Here is an 18126-nt window from a genome sequence, read left to right as displayed (position 1 = left end):
TCAGTACTTTTTATGAGCGGTTTTTTTGTTTTGTGAGTTATGCAATGCACTGCACGATAGAGTAGGAAATGAAAGTATTTTTCAGATTAATACTACAATAACAGTGAATAATCTTTTCATTTTATTCATCTCGGCCCAATTCCAAGCCGGTAAAAATTGACTGCCAACTTTAGAGATTGGATGATCTTTTCTAGTATTATTGGTGATCTGTATCATTGTATCAAGGTTGCGTGCGATCCAAATGAGTGAGCAGTATCAGTTTACAATAATTGAACGATGCTGATGCTATTCACTTTTTTCTTTCATGTTGACCATGACTTTACAATGTTCAGGAAATTGTGATTAAGGGATGTTTTTTCTTCGCAAACAACAACAGTCTGAGCTTTGCTTAGCAAATATCCCATTCTATTGAGCTTCTAAATAACACCGACAATTACTGATTACTGATCATCGGACAATTGTAATGCGCGTTTGTGATAAATGGCCGACTGGAAATTTTAGATAAAAGGTCACACTTTATAAATTGTTATAGAAAATAATTTATTGTCAGTATTTAGTATTTTATTTATTTATAAAGTTTTCTTTTCACTTACCCTTCTTTTTATATAAATGTCAGGATGTGTTTTTCAGTAGTATTTTTTGATGGTTTCATTTATTTTATTTTATTCAACAAGCATGATTTGCATCGTGATCATACTTTTTGTTTGCTTTTCTTTATCGGCTATGGCGGTCAGATTCAATTATCTACAGAATTCAAACGTATTTCCGCAGATGGCAAAAATATTCAGAAATTTACATCTTTCTTCTCTGTCAGTGTTTTTACTGTTATTAATTTTTAAGAAGCAGTATATTTTAATCTTGTCTCCACCTTTTTGAACGTTCAGTTCGTATAATTTGAATAAAATGATCATGATTGTGTTGTGAATTGTAGCTTTTCTGGTAAAATAATTTTTAATTCTTTTTTATTGATAAAGTCCAGTTTTTTATAGGCACTTGTAATGCAGTATGATAGTATTTGAAAAAAAAAACTGTTTTAGCAACAATTTACTGCGTTCATATTTTAGTTTGTCGAATACATATATATGCTTGTATCTTTCAGAATTAAATTTTTTAATTTTATTCTACTAAACACTTGTTCAACTATCAGTACGTGAAAAATGCAGCAACTTGCTTTTCATTATATACTGTAGTAATTGCATTTTGAAGAACTAAGCATTTTGTTCAGTACGAATAATATTCGTTTGTTTTTTACATTTTTCATTTATAATTTATAATCAGTCTTGTCAGATTGAAGTTATGTGAATTTTTTAAATTAAACGTGCTTTTCAGTATTTTCTGTATAACTTTTTGTGCAAAAAATATAATTCAGTATTCATCACTGCGTGAGTATCTAGTTTTAATTACTAGTTTCAGTTTTACGACACTGACAACATTTTGGCACCGAACTATTGGCTGGAACAAATTGGAAAGCGCATTTGATCAAATGTTGCGCTTATTGTTTTCAAATTGTCATGCTTGAAGTAGTTTTTGAAATTGTGAGGCGCATTAAACAGCGAGAGTGAACAGTAAAGTTTTCCTGCTCACTTGTATAAATTTTGTTGAGAAAGTTGTGTTCTTGCACAACTGCAAATGATCGGTTATGTTGTTCAATCATTGTTGAATGAATAAAAAAGAAAACTTTATCCGAATGATTGTATATTAATGTAAATTCAGATAGCTTGTTTGTCATCAGTAAAGGTTTGCATTTTACCTTTATGCGGATGACATGAGTTTTGTTTTTCATCTGAAGTTAATTATAAAATGTAGTCGGTTTTATTTGCATCAATTTCCTAATTTACGTTTACGTATCTTGCTTTTTTTCTTTAATTTTACGAAATATTTTTTTGATTTTTTATATTGTTTTTGTCAATAATAATGTCCTTCGAATTAAATTACAAAAGCGGTATACGGTATGTCAGTTTTTCCTTAGATTTTCAAGTTGTTATAATACTGTAAATTTATCATTTTGACACTGCTGTAATTAGCATTGGTCGGGTTATTAGAACTGCTCTCTTGCCATATAAATAGTGAAAATAATTGTTTAGTGGTTGTGTTTTTTTCATTGTACCTACAGTCTGAAAAAAGCAGGTTTTTGGTTTGTTGTTTTGGATGTTCATTTCTCACTCATTATCAGCGTCAGATGTTATGGTTGATCTGGCCGAAGCACATAAAAACAGAGATGACGAAGCAGAATCGTCGAGCAGACGACGAGCAAATGTTTCAACAGCGAGCAACGATGTTAGTTTATCCAATGGGCGGATGTTGAGGGCAAGCACAAGCAACGAAGAAAATGATTCTGATTCTGGCAGTCTGAAATCCAGGCGGAGAACTCATTCCGGCTCCAAAGTTGAAGATCACATTTTACGATGGAATGGAAAAGTGAGCAACGCCACAGAGTTTTTGCAATTTTTTAATTGTTACAGAATCAGATTTACACTCATGTAAAAAACTTTTTTATAGCGAAACTTAATTTTATTTTCAATAGGTATTAGTGTATTTATAAAATATTTTTTTGTAAATTATAGGTGACATTTTTCAAAAATTAATTATGTTGATTTTTCAGAGTGAAATGAGTAGATTGATCTTTGTCTGAACTAAATGAGATTTGACATTTCTTTCATTTGTAGAACATGTCAAATTTAACTTGCTAACTTTATGCTATATTGTCATTATTATATAAGTTTTAGTTTTTATTTTATTTTATTTAATACGTGAAATAATTTCACATTTCATGAAAAAAATTTTTTATGATTCGCAATTGTATACGAATAATATGTTTATTTTTCAAAGTGATATGTAGCAATATTGATTGTTTGCAATTAGGTATTCTACACTGCTGGTCGTCCTCCGTGGTATGATAATTCAGGCTATCAACTACGTGAACCGTTCATAATCGGAATTTGTGGTGGCAGCGCCAGTGGCAAAACAACTGTGGCGAATAGAATAATCGAAGCACTGGATATTCAGTGGGTTACTTTGCTCAGCATGGACAGCTTTTACAAAGTGCTAACGCCGGAACAGCATCAAGCTGCGTTGAACAATAAGCATGATTTTGACCATCCTGACGCATTTGATTTTGATCTGCTGTATCGTACATTAATCCGCTTGAAAGAAGGTAAACGAGTTGAGGTTAGTTTGCTATTTTCATTTTAATAATAATAAGAATTTATTTCTTTATCAAACTATTTCCACTTTCATTTCAGGTGCCAGTGTATAATTTTTCTACCCATAGCCGGGAAAAGATGAACAAAACAATGTACGGGGCTTCGGTGTTGATTTTCGAAGGTATATTAGCTTTTCATCGAAAAGACATTCTCGACATGATGAATTTGAAAGTATTTGTGGACACGGACGCTGATATTCGTTTGGCTCGCCGCCTTAGTCGAGATATTTTAGAAAGGGGTCGGGACGTTGAGGGTGTTCTAGAGCAGTACAACAATTTTGTCAAGGTAATTCACAATGTTCTTTTTGCATGTCTTAGTAAACATACTTGCATACATTGATTAAGCTTAGTAATTGTCAAGAGGTTTTGCATGTATTATTATTATTTTTTGATTTCATTTTATTACATTTTCATTTAATGTTTAGCTGAGCTAACACGGCATGGCAGTGAAATGAATAATAATTGTGATATAAAAGAATGTAAATAATAGATGATGAATTATTGTAGGAAAATATAAATTGAAACATCTGTGCACGATGTAACGATTTTATTTGTAAATAAATAATAATTGGATGTTCTTTTTTTCATTATTAAGCCTGCTTTCGACAGCTTCATCGCCCCATGTATGCGTTATGCCGATGTGATAATTCCTCGTGGTGGTGAGAATCATGTTGGTATTGATTTGATTGTTTTTCACGTCAAAACTTGTCTTCACGATTTGACGGTGAAGAATCGAGCACAACTGGCAATGGGCGCTTTGAACGGTCGCAATGGTAACGGCTTGCAAGCTAAACCTCCGCCTAGTTTGCACGTTTTGAAACAGACACCTCAAATTCGAGTAAGTTATTTATTTTTTAATTAAAAGAAATTAATTAAATGTATATATTTCTTTTAATTCATATTTTATTTTTCATTAATTTTTTAAAAAGATTATTCATCTTTTATACAAGCGTTTAATTAACAACTGAGAGAAAAGTGTTGGAAAGAGAAAATGATTAATTACGTCCAATGTATGGAGCAGCAATTTGTTGCATTGCATTCTATTGTACACAACTTCACATGCTTGTTGTGATTGTCATTCGTTATACTTCAAAATTGGTGATGATAATTTTCGGTCGACACGACTAAAGCTTTATCTGTTCAAGTATATTTAGTCTATTTATGAATGTTTAAAAATAGCAAAGCACCGCAATGCGAGATTGGAAAGGGAATAAGTAAATAATAATGTTAATAATAATAATAATAATGCAAATATTGTTGTGTTGTTTGCACAAGTTGTTGTTATCAAGTCAGTAGTAGAAGCTTTGGATGATGGTCATTTGAAATGATAGTGTATTGTTTGTTGTTTTCATAGGGCTTGCATTCGTTGATTCGAAATAAAAATGCTCCTCGATCGGAATTTATCTTCTATTCCAACAGACTGATGCGTTTGCTTATTGAGCACGCGTTATCGTTGCTGCCGTTCAGCGATTGCAATGTGGAATGTCCTTCGGGTTTGATATACGCCGGCAAGCGGCGCAAAGCTCGACTAATTTGTGGCGTCAGCATTCTCAGAGCCGGCGAGACGATGGAAACGGCGTTGCGTGAGGTGCTCAAAGACTGTATCATTAGTAAAATTCTCATTCAAACAAATCCAGATTCCATGGAGCCGGAATTGTATTATTTAACTTTGCCCAAAGAAATCAGTTCTTATCATATTCTGCTGATGGACGCCACAGTGGCAACCGGTGCTGCGGCAATGATGGCTATAAGAATACTTTTGGATCACGACGTTCCGGAGGAGAATATCACCTTGTTGGCGTTGTTGATGGCTGAAACTGGAGTGCAAAGTGTCGCGTATGCGTTTCCCAAAGTTCGACTGGTCACTACTGCTGTCGACAAGCAACTGTCACCAAATTATCACATCATTCCAGGAATAGGCAATTTCGGTGATCGCTATTTCGGCACTGAATTGCAGCCTTGCAGCGACAAGCTCGAATACGACTGCGCCAGCGACGGATAACTCGTCAACTGTTTGCTGTTGGCCAACCGGCATCCCAGTTGGTCACTTTTTCGTGTTATTACAATCATCTTGTCAAGGTAATTAATGATCATATTTATTCGAGTTTCGTTCAGTTATCACGGCCTGTGTATTTGTGTCTGTGTGCTCAGGAGAAAAGAGAGGTGGGGTATTTGTTTTCCAACTCATTTTTCTCACTATTATTATTGCCATTTTTGTTGTTTTTCATATATTGCATTTCTTTTGGATAGTTACAAAAAAATATGACCTTTATTTATTAGTATTCTGTGAAGAATACCAAATGATACGCATATGTGAGATTTGAAGTGTTCGTTCTCAGAGTTCAGTTCATCACATCACGTTGTTTTGTGCCAATGCGACACGTATGTTGTATGTATGCCTGCGGATTCTTTGCAGTTGTGCTTTCTCTTTCAAAATCGTTTCAACACCACTCGTCTTATGTGTAACTATTTATTTAACAAAATTAGGTAAAAATCGACTTTCCATTTTCATCTCTTCTTTCTCTGTTTGCAAAAACTTCTTCAAATAATTTCACATCACATCCGACGAATGTTTCTTATCACACTAAGACCGGTACTAAGATGTTCACTGTCTTACAAGCAGCAGTTCACAGTTGATAAAACAAACAGTATAATAAAACCAAAAAAAACGAAGAAGAAGAAGAAGAAGGAGAAGGAGAAGAAAATGAGATTCACCGAGTCGTTTTAAGACTGAGGTTCAATGGTTCCATCGTTGTAATTTCGGTCGGTTGCATTCTGGCCATTCGACCAGTACGTTGAGTCCAATCGATCCAAGCGGGCGATGAGCCCGCGGAGGATGACGTGAGCGTACCGTAATCTGTTGTGTTTGTCGGATCTGGAATGTAATTAGCTACACGGGGCCGTAGTAGTATTTCGCTTGGTTTGTTGTTAGCATTGACTGATGTTGTCGATTGGCAGTGGGCAAGTGGCCCTGGTGCGTACAAGTTCGGCACTTTCCAGTTGATGGCATACTGATGGATGGACTCGTATTCGTGCTCTGGACGCAGTTGCATGCTTGCCGGTGGCAGATGATGCAGAGGTGTTGTCTTTTGCCGATGCTTGGCCAGTGATTGGCGATGGTGGTGTTTCATTGTTGACTGCTGAAATGGCTGCACGTTCAAAGTGACCGACTGTGGAATGTGACTTAGTTTGGAAGCTGAATTGTTGTTGTTGTTGTTGTTGGCATTTGTTTTTCGACCACAACATATTGATGATCCGTTGTGCACGAACAAACTGAGCAATACCGGCAGAAAAACGATCGCGTGCAGCATGCCCAACATGATCACTAACAGGACTGTTTTGAAAAAAGCCAACACCATGTAAGAGTCCAGATTGGAAAGCACCACCACTCCCAGTATTGTGGACACACCGCCCTGAAAGAAAAGGCGATTGATTGTAGTTTGAGTTTTTTTTGTTCTCTTTAGCTCAACTTTAGCTATGTTGACAAGCAAAACAATAAAAATCAGAGAAAGATGTTTTTTCCACAAGGTTACTTGTTACAACAACTTTTCTGGTTAAGCAGATTTTTCAAATATATGTGTATTTTTAAGAAGAGAAAAAAGAAACGCTTACTTGAATAACTGGCCAAGCCATGCGTGATACGGCTCTTTTGGCACGCTCTGTTGATGATTTGCAGTCGCTGACGACAAATGCGTGCGCGATGTGCGCAGAAAAGTCAACTGAGAAGCCGATGCTCATGATGATTGTAATCATCGATACCGTATCCAAATTTATACCCCATACAGTCATCAGACCAACCACACCAATATCAATCGAAGCAATAGTGATCGCCACCCAAAAACTGCAACATGGATGTGGAATCATTAACAGTGCGATCAGTACCATCACCGAGATTCCAGCGATCACTTCTTGTAAAACGTTTGGAAGTATTTCCTGATACTGATCGACGAATAGCCAGATTGGGTTGAATGTCGTGATGTTGTAGTCGGGGAAATGATCTGCCACGGCGCGTAATTTTTGCACTGCTTGGGTTTGTTTCACAGAATTGGTGAAATCTTTCACGCCGATGTAGAAACGATAAGATTTGATTGGATTCATATTTTGATCTGCTGTTCCATCTTCATTCCACAATACATCCAGTCTGAAAAATAACAGAAAAAAAATATTCTTCATCGTTGCTGTTCTTTTTATGCGTAGGTTGAAAAGAGTTACCTGAAGCGATCGTATGTGCTGAGCATGAGAAAATCACGTAGCGACTCGTAGAATTCTTTCGGCGACAGGAAGTCGATGTTGCGCTTTTCGTCGTCATTGAGGAGGAAACGTTCGAATTCGAACAACCAGAACTGCACACTATCCAAGCCCATACCATGCGGTGATTCGGCAAATGCTCGCACCACCCCTGCTATTTTTATCCTCTCTCCAGCATTTGATAAATCTGATGGATTGTTCACCACAACCTGCACTTCAGTACCATATTTCCAGAAATACCTCAAATTAAATTATTTATTTTATTTTATTTATTGATTAACAAGGAAAAGAAATACTTTTCTAGAGCACGGTAGTGTGGAATGGCATAAGAGTCAGATACGAGCAAATTGACCGGCTCGAGTCCTTCTCGTACATTGGAACAAAACCAAATGCTCAGGCCAAGATAGAGAACAAACCAGACAAGAACAACCGTTCGCATTACCGGATGCATCAATATAGGTGCGTACCAGTCTTCAAAAATGACCTGTATCAAACCTCGCTCTGGTTCAGTAGTTCTTGCGGCACTCGTATTTCCTTCCACTTTTGAACCAAGCATGAACATACGGGTAAAAAAGTTTTGTGACTCTGAAATATGTACAATTTGTATTTTCTTTTTCTCTTTGCCTTTTGCTTAAAAATGAAATAAGAATTCAAATCTGTGCATGAATAAAATATTACAGTATCAATTGATAATCATGTTCAAATTAACATTTCTGTTCATAATGTATTTCCTTTCTTTTTCAAAAGAGCTATGTAGTATGTGATTTAAATAATGTAGCAATAATTTCGCTATAGCATAGGTGAAGCTGCTGAAATATGACAACTTAAAGACGAAATTTGTGAAATAATGCATCGTGCACTTACTAGGATTATCTTTTTTGTAAGTTTTTGTTTCTAGACATACAAAAAGGCAGTTTAAATTATTTTTCTCCATCCTTAGGGTAATCACAAGTACAGCCATCATTATTGTCAGCTGATTGAAGAATGTTGTCATTATGGCGGCAGTAGTGTAGGCGCAGAAAATTTGCACTGCTGGGATGTTGGTCAAAATTCCCAGTGCGAAGCTGAACACATCCGTCAGTACGGTGATCGTGATCGATACGGCTGCTTCAGACATTGCTTGACCCATACGTTCTTCTACAGGTAAGTTGCGCGACGTGAGACGTATCGCGGAGATCATTAGGAAAGTATTATCCAAACGTACAGCTTAAATACAGAAAAAATTCTTAAAGTAGTTTAAGTGAAAAATAGAACAATGATAACATACACACAATTAGGAAGGGCATGACGGCAACAATTTGTGTATAAATCATACCGCACAGATTCATCATGCCGACAGCCGATGAGACTCCAATACCGGCACTGATTACTCCAACTAAAGCTAATATAGGTTTACTTTGTCCCCAGTCGATGTAAGCGGTCCCGTCGATGAAGCAAAGCGTACAAAAAATGGCAAAAATTAATAATATAAGAAAGCAGAGGGCAAATCGCGGGGTCAGATGGTCCGCGTTGCGTTCCAGTTCATCGTCCAAAGTTTGTGAATGAAATGCTGTGATGTGAATTAACGGATCGTTGTAACTGAGCAAAGCTCGTTGGAACTCCTTTTCCCAAAGTCCACTGACATAGCTAGTATTGTCCGGATAGAACTGAAGCTGATAAATCAGCATCCACGCTTTGGCAGTTTCAATATGACCAAATTCATTGATTAACACGCCGCCCAAACTGCTTCCCAGGTATATTGACTGTGAGCCGAGTCTGGTGATTGGATAGGTAAGATTGAACATAATTCGACCTCGATTTTGATATACAGTATTGATAATTCCGAGTTGGGGGTTTGTGAAACAAGAATCTTCCCAGTGTAGGCACAGATCCATGTAATTCCATGTGCGATTTCGATAGCGGACGTGAACATGACTTATGATGTACAAGTTCAACCGGTTCACTGCTTCTGCGTATTCAGCCCTATAATAAACATTTTCAACGATATTTAACAGAATTTTTTCTCATATTGTCCATATTGAGAATGAGTTGTTTCTAAAAAACGATTTAATCATGAAAATGCCAATTGATTGCTCTATTAAGCGGATAGTATACAACTGGAGAAATGGAGAAAAAAGAAATGGATTAGATGTTCCATATTCGAATTCCAAAATGGTAGTGCAAATTCATAATTGTTGTCTAGTTATAAACATACGTATGTATATATTATGTATGCACTTCAACGAACTGGAATATAGTAGAAAGAATTGGTGAATTCATGAAAGCAGACTCAACTCACCTAACCTACATCGATGCTTGAATTGGATCGGAAAATTAATCTCTCGAGATCTGTTGCACACAAGGCAGAAACTATTGTTCCAGTCAAAATTTTCTATTGTCCCATCAGTTAGCATCCGGTTTTCTTTTTCCGAATGAAAATAATCCAAGTTTACTCTCTCTCAGTTGATTATTTGAAAAAATTTAAATTTGAAAGGTTTTGATGAAAAAAAAACTACCATATATATATTTAACCAGTTCAAACTGTTTAGCTTATTTTATTAGATCAGTTCAGCAAATTGTGAATAGACTGAAAGTTTGGTAAATTGTCAAAGCGAGGCAGGGCCTTAAAATGAATCGGGTATTAGTCGTCAAACGGTATTTTACAACAGTCGTCAACGATGACCCATTTCAATTATGTAGCCACTGTGCTTGAAAGTATTCAGTTGTGGTGCATCTGTTTTTCTTCCCTTTTTCACTTGTGTCACTTTTACAACAAGCATATCAACTGATATTTTCTGCGTATATTTCTTCCATTCAATATGAGCATGTAATATTTTTTTTGTATAATTTACTGAAACAAAATTAATTTGTTCCACAAACTAAATATTATCATTAATGAAAATGATTATTAGAATTTTCTATCTATTCATAGTTGATAATCAGTTGAACTGATTTTTCATTTTTCTTCTTTTTCATCAGTATTGTAAATGAAACTTTAAAATCAAGTTGTTCATTGTGAGCGTAAAATTTTGTAGTGAAACGAACCCTTATCAAGGTTTTTAAACCAGGAAATGTAGATGATGCTGAAGAATGCAGCAGCTACTCTGAATTTCACACCCACTCACTACTACTAATTTTCACTAATTTGGTCTTAATGTTCAAATGTGAAATTTTCACGCTCATTCTATTCACGCACGATTTTATTCAAAAAAAAATTAATATGCTTATTTTTATTTATTTAAAAGAAATGTCAGTATTATTATTTGCTTTCAAAAATGGATGGATGATATTGATCTGTTGACTTGTTGTTGTTGTTAGTAATGCTAGTGACAAGTTTTAATTTTTTGTTCTCTTATTGAAAAGTACCATACGTTGTTTTTTATTATTATTATTTCTTCATCATTGTAATATTGTGAATGTCATTGACTGCTATGTGATATTTCAAATTCCCCTGATGAAGAAAACATGCCTATTGTATGCGAGGTCGATTCGGACTTGCCTGAGGCGTGAAATAAACAAAAGCAAATTTCCATGAAATTTCTGCTCATGCGTGTTAGCTTCAGTATATTATGCATTTCAAGTTTTGCACACATGCATTCACACTAGTTAAATCAAGAAAAAGCATATATTTAAAATTATTGCATTTATCTGTGCATTTTCACTGTGCTCAGTGTAACTTTTGGTGTGTCTTAGTTTTGATGACATTTTCACAAGAAAGTTCAATAACACTGATGGAATATGCATTTCAAACTGACTACCGGTGAATGATTTGGAAGAAAATACTCCAAGTATATTCCTTAATTGAATTTAATTGAAAAATTATTGTTGTTGTTTTTTTCATCTTAATTTGTTAAACCATGATAAAAATTGAGAATGAGAAAATTTTACCGTAAAATATTGCCACCATCTCTGGCACTGACGATGGACTGACATTCTCTTAATGAGGTAATTGTATGTCCTGCGACATAGTTGCCATCCAGTAGGGGCCATTTTTGGTGTATCACCTCGCGTTCATATTTTGACCGGGCGTTGGTGGGCGTGTATAAATATGTGGCGTCGGTAATTTCGTTCATGTAAAGCAGACCAATGGAAAGGGCGACGTTGAGCAATAGTGGAAACACGATAAATGGCCACGGATGTCGACTGACAAAACGGGCGTAGACGGAAAAAAATAAACTCAGCCGACGTTCCAAGCAGTCCAGCTTGCAGCACTTTCCCATGACGAACTTGAAAAAAAAATTATTTATAAAAAAGTGAAATTCCTTCAGCCTGCAATGGCGAGTGAACTTGTGTGTGTATAGCTTACCAACAACTTTGACTACTTTGATGTCGAGATGAGCCGAATCGTAATTTCAGGCGAGTTGGGCAATTTTTCACTTGGCCGCAAGATAGGACCGCCAAATTAATCTGTTCAGCTAATCGGTCGAGGCGGCCTTTCACATGCAAATTGTCTAACTCCATCAGCATGCATTACAACAGCCCAGCTATGATCAATGGGCACAATAGCTCAGCCAGCTATTAAAATATTTGTGTTGGAGTTATTTATTTTCATTTACGCAATCGTTTGTGTGTGTTCGCATGCACAAATTACATGCTTACTGGTGATGATGATGTCATGGAGGCAGACAAGCATATATATATATATTTATTTATTTAAAAAAACAAAACTTTTGTATTATAATGGGCGGCTACTGAGGCAGCTCAGTCAGAGACTGACGTTTGAAAGTTGAAAAGTGATGCAAAATGCAAGTGGCTGGATGTGTCACTGACCTTGGCAACCCAGTTTACAGGAAATGGGTCGTTTCGCTCTCGCAGCTTGCAAGCCAGCTCGCAGCGTGTCTGGCTCGGCTGAAATTTCGGTGACGGTCTCCCCATTCAGCTGCTGGAAAACAAGTGCCCCATAATAGCAACGATTTACCGGACAGCATTGTTGTTGTTGTAGTAGTTGTTGTTGTTGCAGTTTCTTTTTTCTATTTTTTTATTATTAACATTATTATTTTCTCTAACTCCGTAAAATAGGGAAAAATTTTTAAGATATTGAATAATAATTCTTTTTCTTTTTTAGTACGTAGGTGAAAAATTTCCTGTTTTTTTAAAATTATTGTTGGTTTTTCTTTTTTGAACTTTGAACTCCCGTTACGGTAATATTTCATCAATAAATTAACTGATGATACCTTCTTCAAAAAAGTTGGGAAAATACTTTTGAGCAGGTGATCACAGGTTATATATATATATATATATATATATATACAGTTATCATATTAATTTGAATTTATTTTACAAATTTCAAACGAAGTCTGATCACTGATGAGGGTTTTTATTGAAATCTTTTGTATTGAGCATTTTTATTTTCCTTTACATGCTCCTGTGTTGTGAGGAATTATTTGTTATTAGTTAAATTTTTTGGTATTTTTGAAATTAAACATAATACTTGACGTATCAACTTTTAAATTTGCAACTTGAAATTACTTAAGTGTACTGTAGCTCATTTCGAAGTTCAGGTATGTTGCATTTTTTGCATTTTAGAAGTAGCAATCTGGTGAGTTACAGACGTTGCACTGTTAAGCGGCTGATCTTGTTCTTTTATACACTGAAATGTTACTCTTCTTCATTTCGATGCTTGCCAATGCATGGTTCGCGTAGTCAACACTAGTCGGCACAAGATGAGGTAAGAAATGTTGTACTTTTTGTTGATTGATCGTTTAAAAGGCACTTTCATATTCTGTACTGAAGATGAACGAAAATTTGCATGAATATTTGATCTCTAATTTAATCGAATCATCATTGTCTATATAACTATAACAACAATCGGTCACGGTTAACATCGTCTAAGTATGCATAACGATGAATGCAGCAAGTAGTTTAATGCTCTTGTTGAGGAATATTTCAATTCGTGATGAGCTGGTTTCAGAATAAGAATGAAATTAGTTATTTTTTACTTTATTTTATAGTATGTATTTTTTGGTAAATACTACAAATGTGGTATTGAAGAGTTAATTTCAGTGAATTGAATATGGTTTTTTATATGTGAGAAAAATCTTGAAAAAGAACAAGCTGTAGACAAAGAAGACTGCACAGGCGTACCATAATAGTGACCTTCTGTGGCAAAGCGCGAAATATCACACGAAACCGCTGGTTACTGGGTTGCGTTGGAAAGTGTTAGCTTAAAAAAGTAAACAAAACTTTGAGACTTTTTTCTCGCCACTAATTGCCATTCTTTAGTATAAGTTTTTGCACCGAAGTTAGCATTGAATTATTATTGCGCGCGTTCTAATTGAACTTTTATAGCACATCTAATAGGCGGAATATTGAATTCAAGTGTGTTGTTGAAATGAAATTTTCACCTCAAACGATTGTGCAATGTCTGCTTGCGTAATATTTACTTAGCATGACTAAAAGTAGTGCAAATGAATAGGGAGCATTGAGATTATGATTTTTTTTAAAATATAAGTTCATTATATGAATTATTATAATTATGAAACGTGAAAATGATAAATGAATAATTATTTTCATGCGCAGTTGTTGTTTATATTTCAGATTCACTGATGCTCTTCTAAGCTGCTTGTTTTCGCAATTAATAGAAGATAAATTTGCATAGATTATGAACAACATGTTGAAAGTTCTGTTTCAGTAAGAAATATTTGAATTGAAAACATGTCATTGTTAAGAATTTACTATTATCATTTTGTAAATAACGTTAAAGCATCACTTTGCTGAGGCATGTTGAAGAATGTTAATGAATAAGATTTCATAGAATTTATAGTTTGTTGATCGCCATGAAACCAAATTACATTCAACAGGTATTGTGTTGTATATTTGGCCGTGTAATGTATAAGCAGATTCCATTTTCAACGGTGTTCAGTGTATTAATCCTGTCACGCATCCATTTTGATTGCATTTCATTAACAAAATAGTAATTTCTTTTGCTTTAACTTTTTTCCGCTTTCAATAGCTAATAGGGACGGTTGAGGTTTCTCTTCTTTTTTTTTGTTATGCTTTTATTAAATTCTGACGCAGAGTTTTCTTTTGGCAATTTTGCAACACTTCAAAGAAAGCGGACATTGAGAATCATTGTCACAAAACAGAAGTGTGCGCAGACGAACTGGTATAAACTTTGGACAGTAACCATCTAGAAAGAGGCTTTTTTATTATTAAAATTAATGACACGGAAAAGTTTTTGAAATATTCAGTTTTTACAAAATGCATTAAGTTCAAGGTTAGCAGTTGAGGAGGAAGTTTATAGTTTCGCTTTTTTACGTTGGTTTCAATTAGTAATTGCTATCGTAATTTAATTTTAGCATAATTTGTGATTTTTTCTTCTTCATTACTGTAAAAGCTGCTCGATCGGATTGTATTATTGCGTTAGTTGGTATTGGTGTAAGCTTAGATGTTGCAGAATGATGTTGAATGCAACATTATTTATAATTATTCATTACAGCAGTGAAATTATTTACTATGATTGTAAACATTTTTTTAATTTAAATTTGCGTGATCTCATGTTTCATGTTTTCTTATTTAAATTTAAGTCATTTACATCTGAAACAAGACGCAAGCATTATATACTGTGTTTTATTTGTTGCTTGTGGCAATGTGAAAATTAACTGGCGTAAAACTGTGCATGATATTACTGTACAGTTGAGATCACTTTTCTCGAATAGTTCGCTTACTTGCATGCTTCTTTGTAGCACGAACGCATTTTCCTTGGCAACAGTATTCGTTGTCATGACAGTCACTGTTGATTAAGCAACTCTGCAGAATTTTCGAACGATCTTCGTCCTGTACTGTTGGGCAACTGTCACTTTTATGATACTGTGAGACCAATCTGCGACAACATCCTCCATTTTCACAAAAGTAACCTCTAGGGCAGCCAGTGGCTGGACACTTGTAGAGTGGTTGCAAGCCATCTGAACACGCAGAAAGCCTTTCTGTCATGCCTATGAATTGCAATGCCATATTAGCCTTTATTTGTAAATATAAACATCAAATCAAGCATTCTTCTCAGTAATGATGATTTTTCCCCTCTTATAAATAAAGAATAAGTAGCTTCTTTTCAATGCTAAATTGTTAAATATTTTTAATATTTCTGTTAGATTGAGCTTTTAATTTAGATTGTTTACAAGTTAAAATCGTTCGTGTTAAAAGAAATTTTTTTTTTCTTAAATACAACAATTACAGTGGCAAATTTTTCAGCTCTCAGACAGTTTTCGCATTGTTATGATGGTAGTTATGAATTATTGTGTAATGATACTAGGCATCTTTTTCCGGCTCGTGTTGGGCAGCATTTTTTCCCGTAATCTGTGCAATCGAAGTCGTTTTCGCATTGATCTCTCGTTGGCTTTTGCCAATCAAATACTGCGGCACCAGTCTCTGGACATGCATCAGTTGAGGTCGCTTTTATTGGACAGCACATATTCTCAATGCAAATTAAGTTTTCCGGACACGATCCCTTGTAGCACGTATATGTCGATTCAGATCCGTCTGGACATTTTTGTATATTTCCTAAGTGTACAGGTTGATAACACTGGCGAAGAAGTCAATTTCACGTAATATCAGAAATGAAGGAAGCATAAAGTAGTGATGCTAATCATGATTTGTCGACTGAAGTTCAAACTCTATAAGTATTTTTTTTGTGCGTTAAATTTCTAAATATTTTTAAGGTGTTTCTGATCTGTCAATTTGACGATATTGCTGCCGAATGAGAGGGTTTAGTGGTGTTTAGTTGAAGGTTTGTTATGTGTTAACGCAATTGAAATGTATGCCGGTGATGCAAGCTGGATTTCAGGTTAGCATGAATGGCAAAAGAGAGTTATTTTCTTGTGCTAGGTAAAGCTTACTTGTTGTGTGATCACCATCTCCAAGACTGAGGCATTGTCTTCCGGTGGCAGTCAAGCAACAGTGTTCATTTAAAACACAATCATCGTCTGAATCGCAAAGATGCAAACGACCTCGAGGTGTACCCGGTCCAATCGGTGGGCATCGATTTTTGCTTGTATAGCGATCAGCAACAGAGTCACAGCAAAGTCCTTTCCAACATGTATATCCGATCGGGCAGACACCCATACTGCAAGTCGATTCTGCAGAATAACCATTTGGACAAAGTCTTGTTGTTGTTGTTGTAAAGTCTAGAAAAAGTTTGAAAGTTCTGATCTGAAAATTATCAAAGCGGCAAAGTGAGTTAATGATACCTTTGCTAATGCATCGTTTTCCATTTCTGGTTTGACTGCATCGCTCAGATTGAGGACAGTCAAAATCTGTATGACAAGCTCGTAGATTTTCTTTGGTGTTGCTAGGCAATGTCCATTTGTTGGCTGAATCTTCAATTTCGGCTGAACTAATCACACACACGCCGTTTGAACAAACATAATCGGATGGGCAGTGGAGATTTGTTTGGCATTTTAACGAAAGCGACGTTGAACTCGGTGAGACATTGCTTGGCTTAACTGTATTTGACAGAACAATTTTTAGTGATAAGGTATTTATTCGATTTCACTTACTGTTTGTTTTTTCTCTTTATAAAAATTAATTTATATGTTGAATTTTTATATTTTGTAAAGTAAGTATCTACTTACCGTAATTTTTTCTTTTTTCCGTACAATACGCAACACGTACACATTTTGACCTCCATTCATTGTGATACATTCGTATATATCCGCTTTGACAAATACATCCTGGTCGGCAAAACGTTTCTTCACAAATATTGTCAAGGACTCTTTGGATGCATCCAGTTTGACAAGGTGACGCACATTTTACAAACTCTTCATGTTTTGGGCATGCATCTTCATAATCGCTACCTTAAAATTAGCATGCAATTTGTAGTTATCTTTTTTCTTTTAATAAATGAAAGTATTGATTCAACAAATAACAAATATATACGTATGTAACATACGTTCTGCTGAAACGCACCTCCTGCCGACTCGAGTGGGCCGACAACGGCTTGGGGGGATGCAGTCTTCGTCGATGGAACATGGAACACGTCCAACAACGGGAAGTTCATCGTCTAGCGACTTGCTCGTTTGAATTGTTTCACGTTTGTCCACTTCAGCAGATTCATGTACATCAAAACAGAAATTGCCTATTCTTGTCGAGCAGCATTTCCACGGCCCTGCGCAGTCAAAGTCATTTTCACAGACAATCAAACCTGGCAATTGTGGAAATGCGTCAATCTGTGGGCATGTCCCTTCTTTGAACGATTCAGGAATTTTTTGTGGTCGACGCTTTGTTTGGCGAGTTATGTTTGATTTGTCAACCAGATTTAATTCTACGGATAAGTTGGCCACCCGTTCTCTGCAGCAGAATCCGTCGTCACAGTAGAATCCGCCTGGACACTGGTCTACCACACAGTGCATTATTGGCATTGCGCCATCCCAGCATTGTTTGGCAAATGCTGAAAGTGAAACTGATGGGAATTAGGCGAATTTTAATTTTATTTTCAATTCAATTCTGAATATGTGACTGAGAAAAGGATGTAGTTTGTTTGATTGTGCTTGTTCAGCTTGGAATGAAAATTATACAAACAGCTCTGCTTACCGGTGCCAGGTGCAGACAGTGTGAGAATAAAGGTAGCGAAGATAAAACTGTATTTCATAGATGGTGATGAAGCAGTTGTTGGGAAAGAATTGTCGATGAATAATTCTGAACAGCATAGGATGACGAGTTGATGCAATTGTTGCGCAATTTTAAGTGCATTTTTTCTTGCT

At 35.7% G+C, this 18126-nt stretch overlaps 4 protein-coding genes across 4 annotated transcripts; 1 reads left to right on the top strand and 3 right to left on the bottom strand.

The window, feature by feature from the left end:
* Window positions 1-609: 609 nt before the first annotated feature.
* On the top strand, window positions 610-5668 carry Tsp_06809 (uridine/cytidine kinase A). The gene is made up of 11 exons (XM_003380605.1): window positions 610-621; window positions 1714-1737; window positions 2085-2127; window positions 2174-2418; window positions 2863-3168; window positions 3243-3488; window positions 3798-4040; window positions 4557-5130; window positions 5160-5281; window positions 5308-5370; window positions 5549-5668. Exons 1-11 carry the CDS (start codon window positions 610-612, stop codon window positions 5666-5668), a joined length of 1998 nt encoding a protein of 665 aa, XP_003380653.1.
* Window positions 5669-5913: 245 nt separating this feature from the next.
* Window positions 5914-9324, bottom strand: Tsp_06808 (patched family protein). The gene is made up of 8 exons (XM_003380604.1): window positions 8766-9324; window positions 8315-8656; window positions 7946-8035; window positions 7791-7921; window positions 7415-7659; window positions 6815-7343; window positions 6499-6615; window positions 5914-6342 (listed from the first exon to the last, which is right to left on the bottom strand). The coding sequence occupies exons 1-8, from the start codon at window positions 9322-9324 to the stop codon at window positions 5914-5916; spliced, it is 2442 nt and encodes an 813-aa protein (XP_003380652.1).
* A 1711-nt stretch (window positions 9325-11035) lies between these two features.
* Window positions 11036-11890, bottom strand: Tsp_06807 (conserved hypothetical protein). Its single transcript, XM_003380603.1, has 4 exons — window positions 11743-11890; window positions 11607-11655; window positions 11318-11572; window positions 11036-11225 (listed from the first exon to the last, which is right to left on the bottom strand). Exons 1-4 carry the CDS (start codon window positions 11888-11890, stop codon window positions 11036-11038), a joined length of 642 nt encoding a protein of 213 aa, XP_003380651.1.
* Window positions 11891-15070: 3180 nt separating this feature from the next.
* Window positions 15071-18014, bottom strand: Tsp_06806 (putative WAP-type 'four-disulfide core'). Its single transcript, XM_003380602.1, has 7 exons — window positions 17957-18014; window positions 17316-17813; window positions 16999-17220; window positions 16615-16869; window positions 16264-16551; window positions 15678-15907; window positions 15071-15388 (listed from the first exon to the last, which is right to left on the bottom strand). The coding sequence occupies exons 1-7, from the start codon at window positions 18012-18014 to the stop codon at window positions 15071-15073; spliced, it is 1869 nt and encodes a 622-aa protein (XP_003380650.1).
* Window positions 18015-18126: the final 112 nt, after the last annotated feature.

The sequence above is a fragment of the Trichinella spiralis genome (assembly GCF_000181795.1).
Source record: "Trichinella spiralis strain ISS 195 chromosome Unknown Scfld2, whole genome shotgun sequence".
Classification (NCBI taxonomy): Eukaryota; Metazoa; Nematoda; class Enoplea; order Trichinellida; family Trichinellidae; genus Trichinella; species Trichinella spiralis.
This window is presented reverse-complemented; position numbering and strand designations above follow the sequence as displayed.

Excerpts from the sequence above, each read along its gene's own strand:
- Tsp_06809 (XM_003380605.1), top strand. Across the intron at positions 5,282-5,307 it reads ATTACAATCATCTTGTCAAG|TTTCGTTCAGTTATCACGGC; the intron begins GTAATTAATGAT and ends TATTTATTCGAG. Across the intron at positions 5,371-5,548 it reads CAGGAGAAAAGAGAGGTGGG|TTCATCACATCACGTTGTTT; the intron begins GTATTTGTTTTC and ends CTCAGAGTTCAG.
- Tsp_06808 (XM_003380604.1), bottom strand. The coding sequence starts at position 9,324 with ATGGATCTGTGCCTACACTGGGAAGATTCTTGTTTCACAAACCCCCAA. Across the intron at positions 8,657-8,765 it reads CGGCATGATGAATCTGTGCG|CTGTACGTTTGGATAATACT; the intron begins GTATGATTTATA and ends TCTGTATTTAAG. Across the intron at positions 7,344-7,414 it reads AGCACATACGATCGCTTCAG|ACTGGATGTATTGTGGAATG; the intron begins GTAACTCTTTTC and ends GTTATTTTTCAG.
- Tsp_06807 (XM_003380603.1), bottom strand. The coding sequence starts at position 11,890 with ATGGAGTTAGACAATTTGCATGTGAAAGGCCGCCTCGACCGATTAGCT. Across the intron at positions 11,656-11,742 it reads TCGACATCAAAGTAGTCAAA|TTCGTCATGGGAAAGTGCTG; the intron begins GTTGTTGGTAAG and ends TTTTTTTTCAAG. Across the intron at positions 11,573-11,606 it reads CTGCTTGGAACGTCGGCTGA|TCGACATCCGTGGCCATTTA; the intron begins GTTTATTTTTTT and ends CCGTTTTGTCAG.
- Tsp_06806 (XM_003380602.1), bottom strand. The coding sequence starts at position 18,014 with ATGAAATACAGTTTTATCTTCGCTACCTTTATTCTCACACTGTCTGCA. Across the intron at positions 16,870-16,998 it reads GGAAAAAAGAAAAAATTACG|TTAAGCCAAGCAATGTCTCA; the intron begins GTAAGTAGATAC and ends TGTCAAATACAG. Across the intron at positions 15,908-16,263 it reads AGATGGTGATCACACAACAA|ACGGATCTGAATCGACATAT; the intron begins GTAAGCTTTACC and ends AAAAATGTCCAG.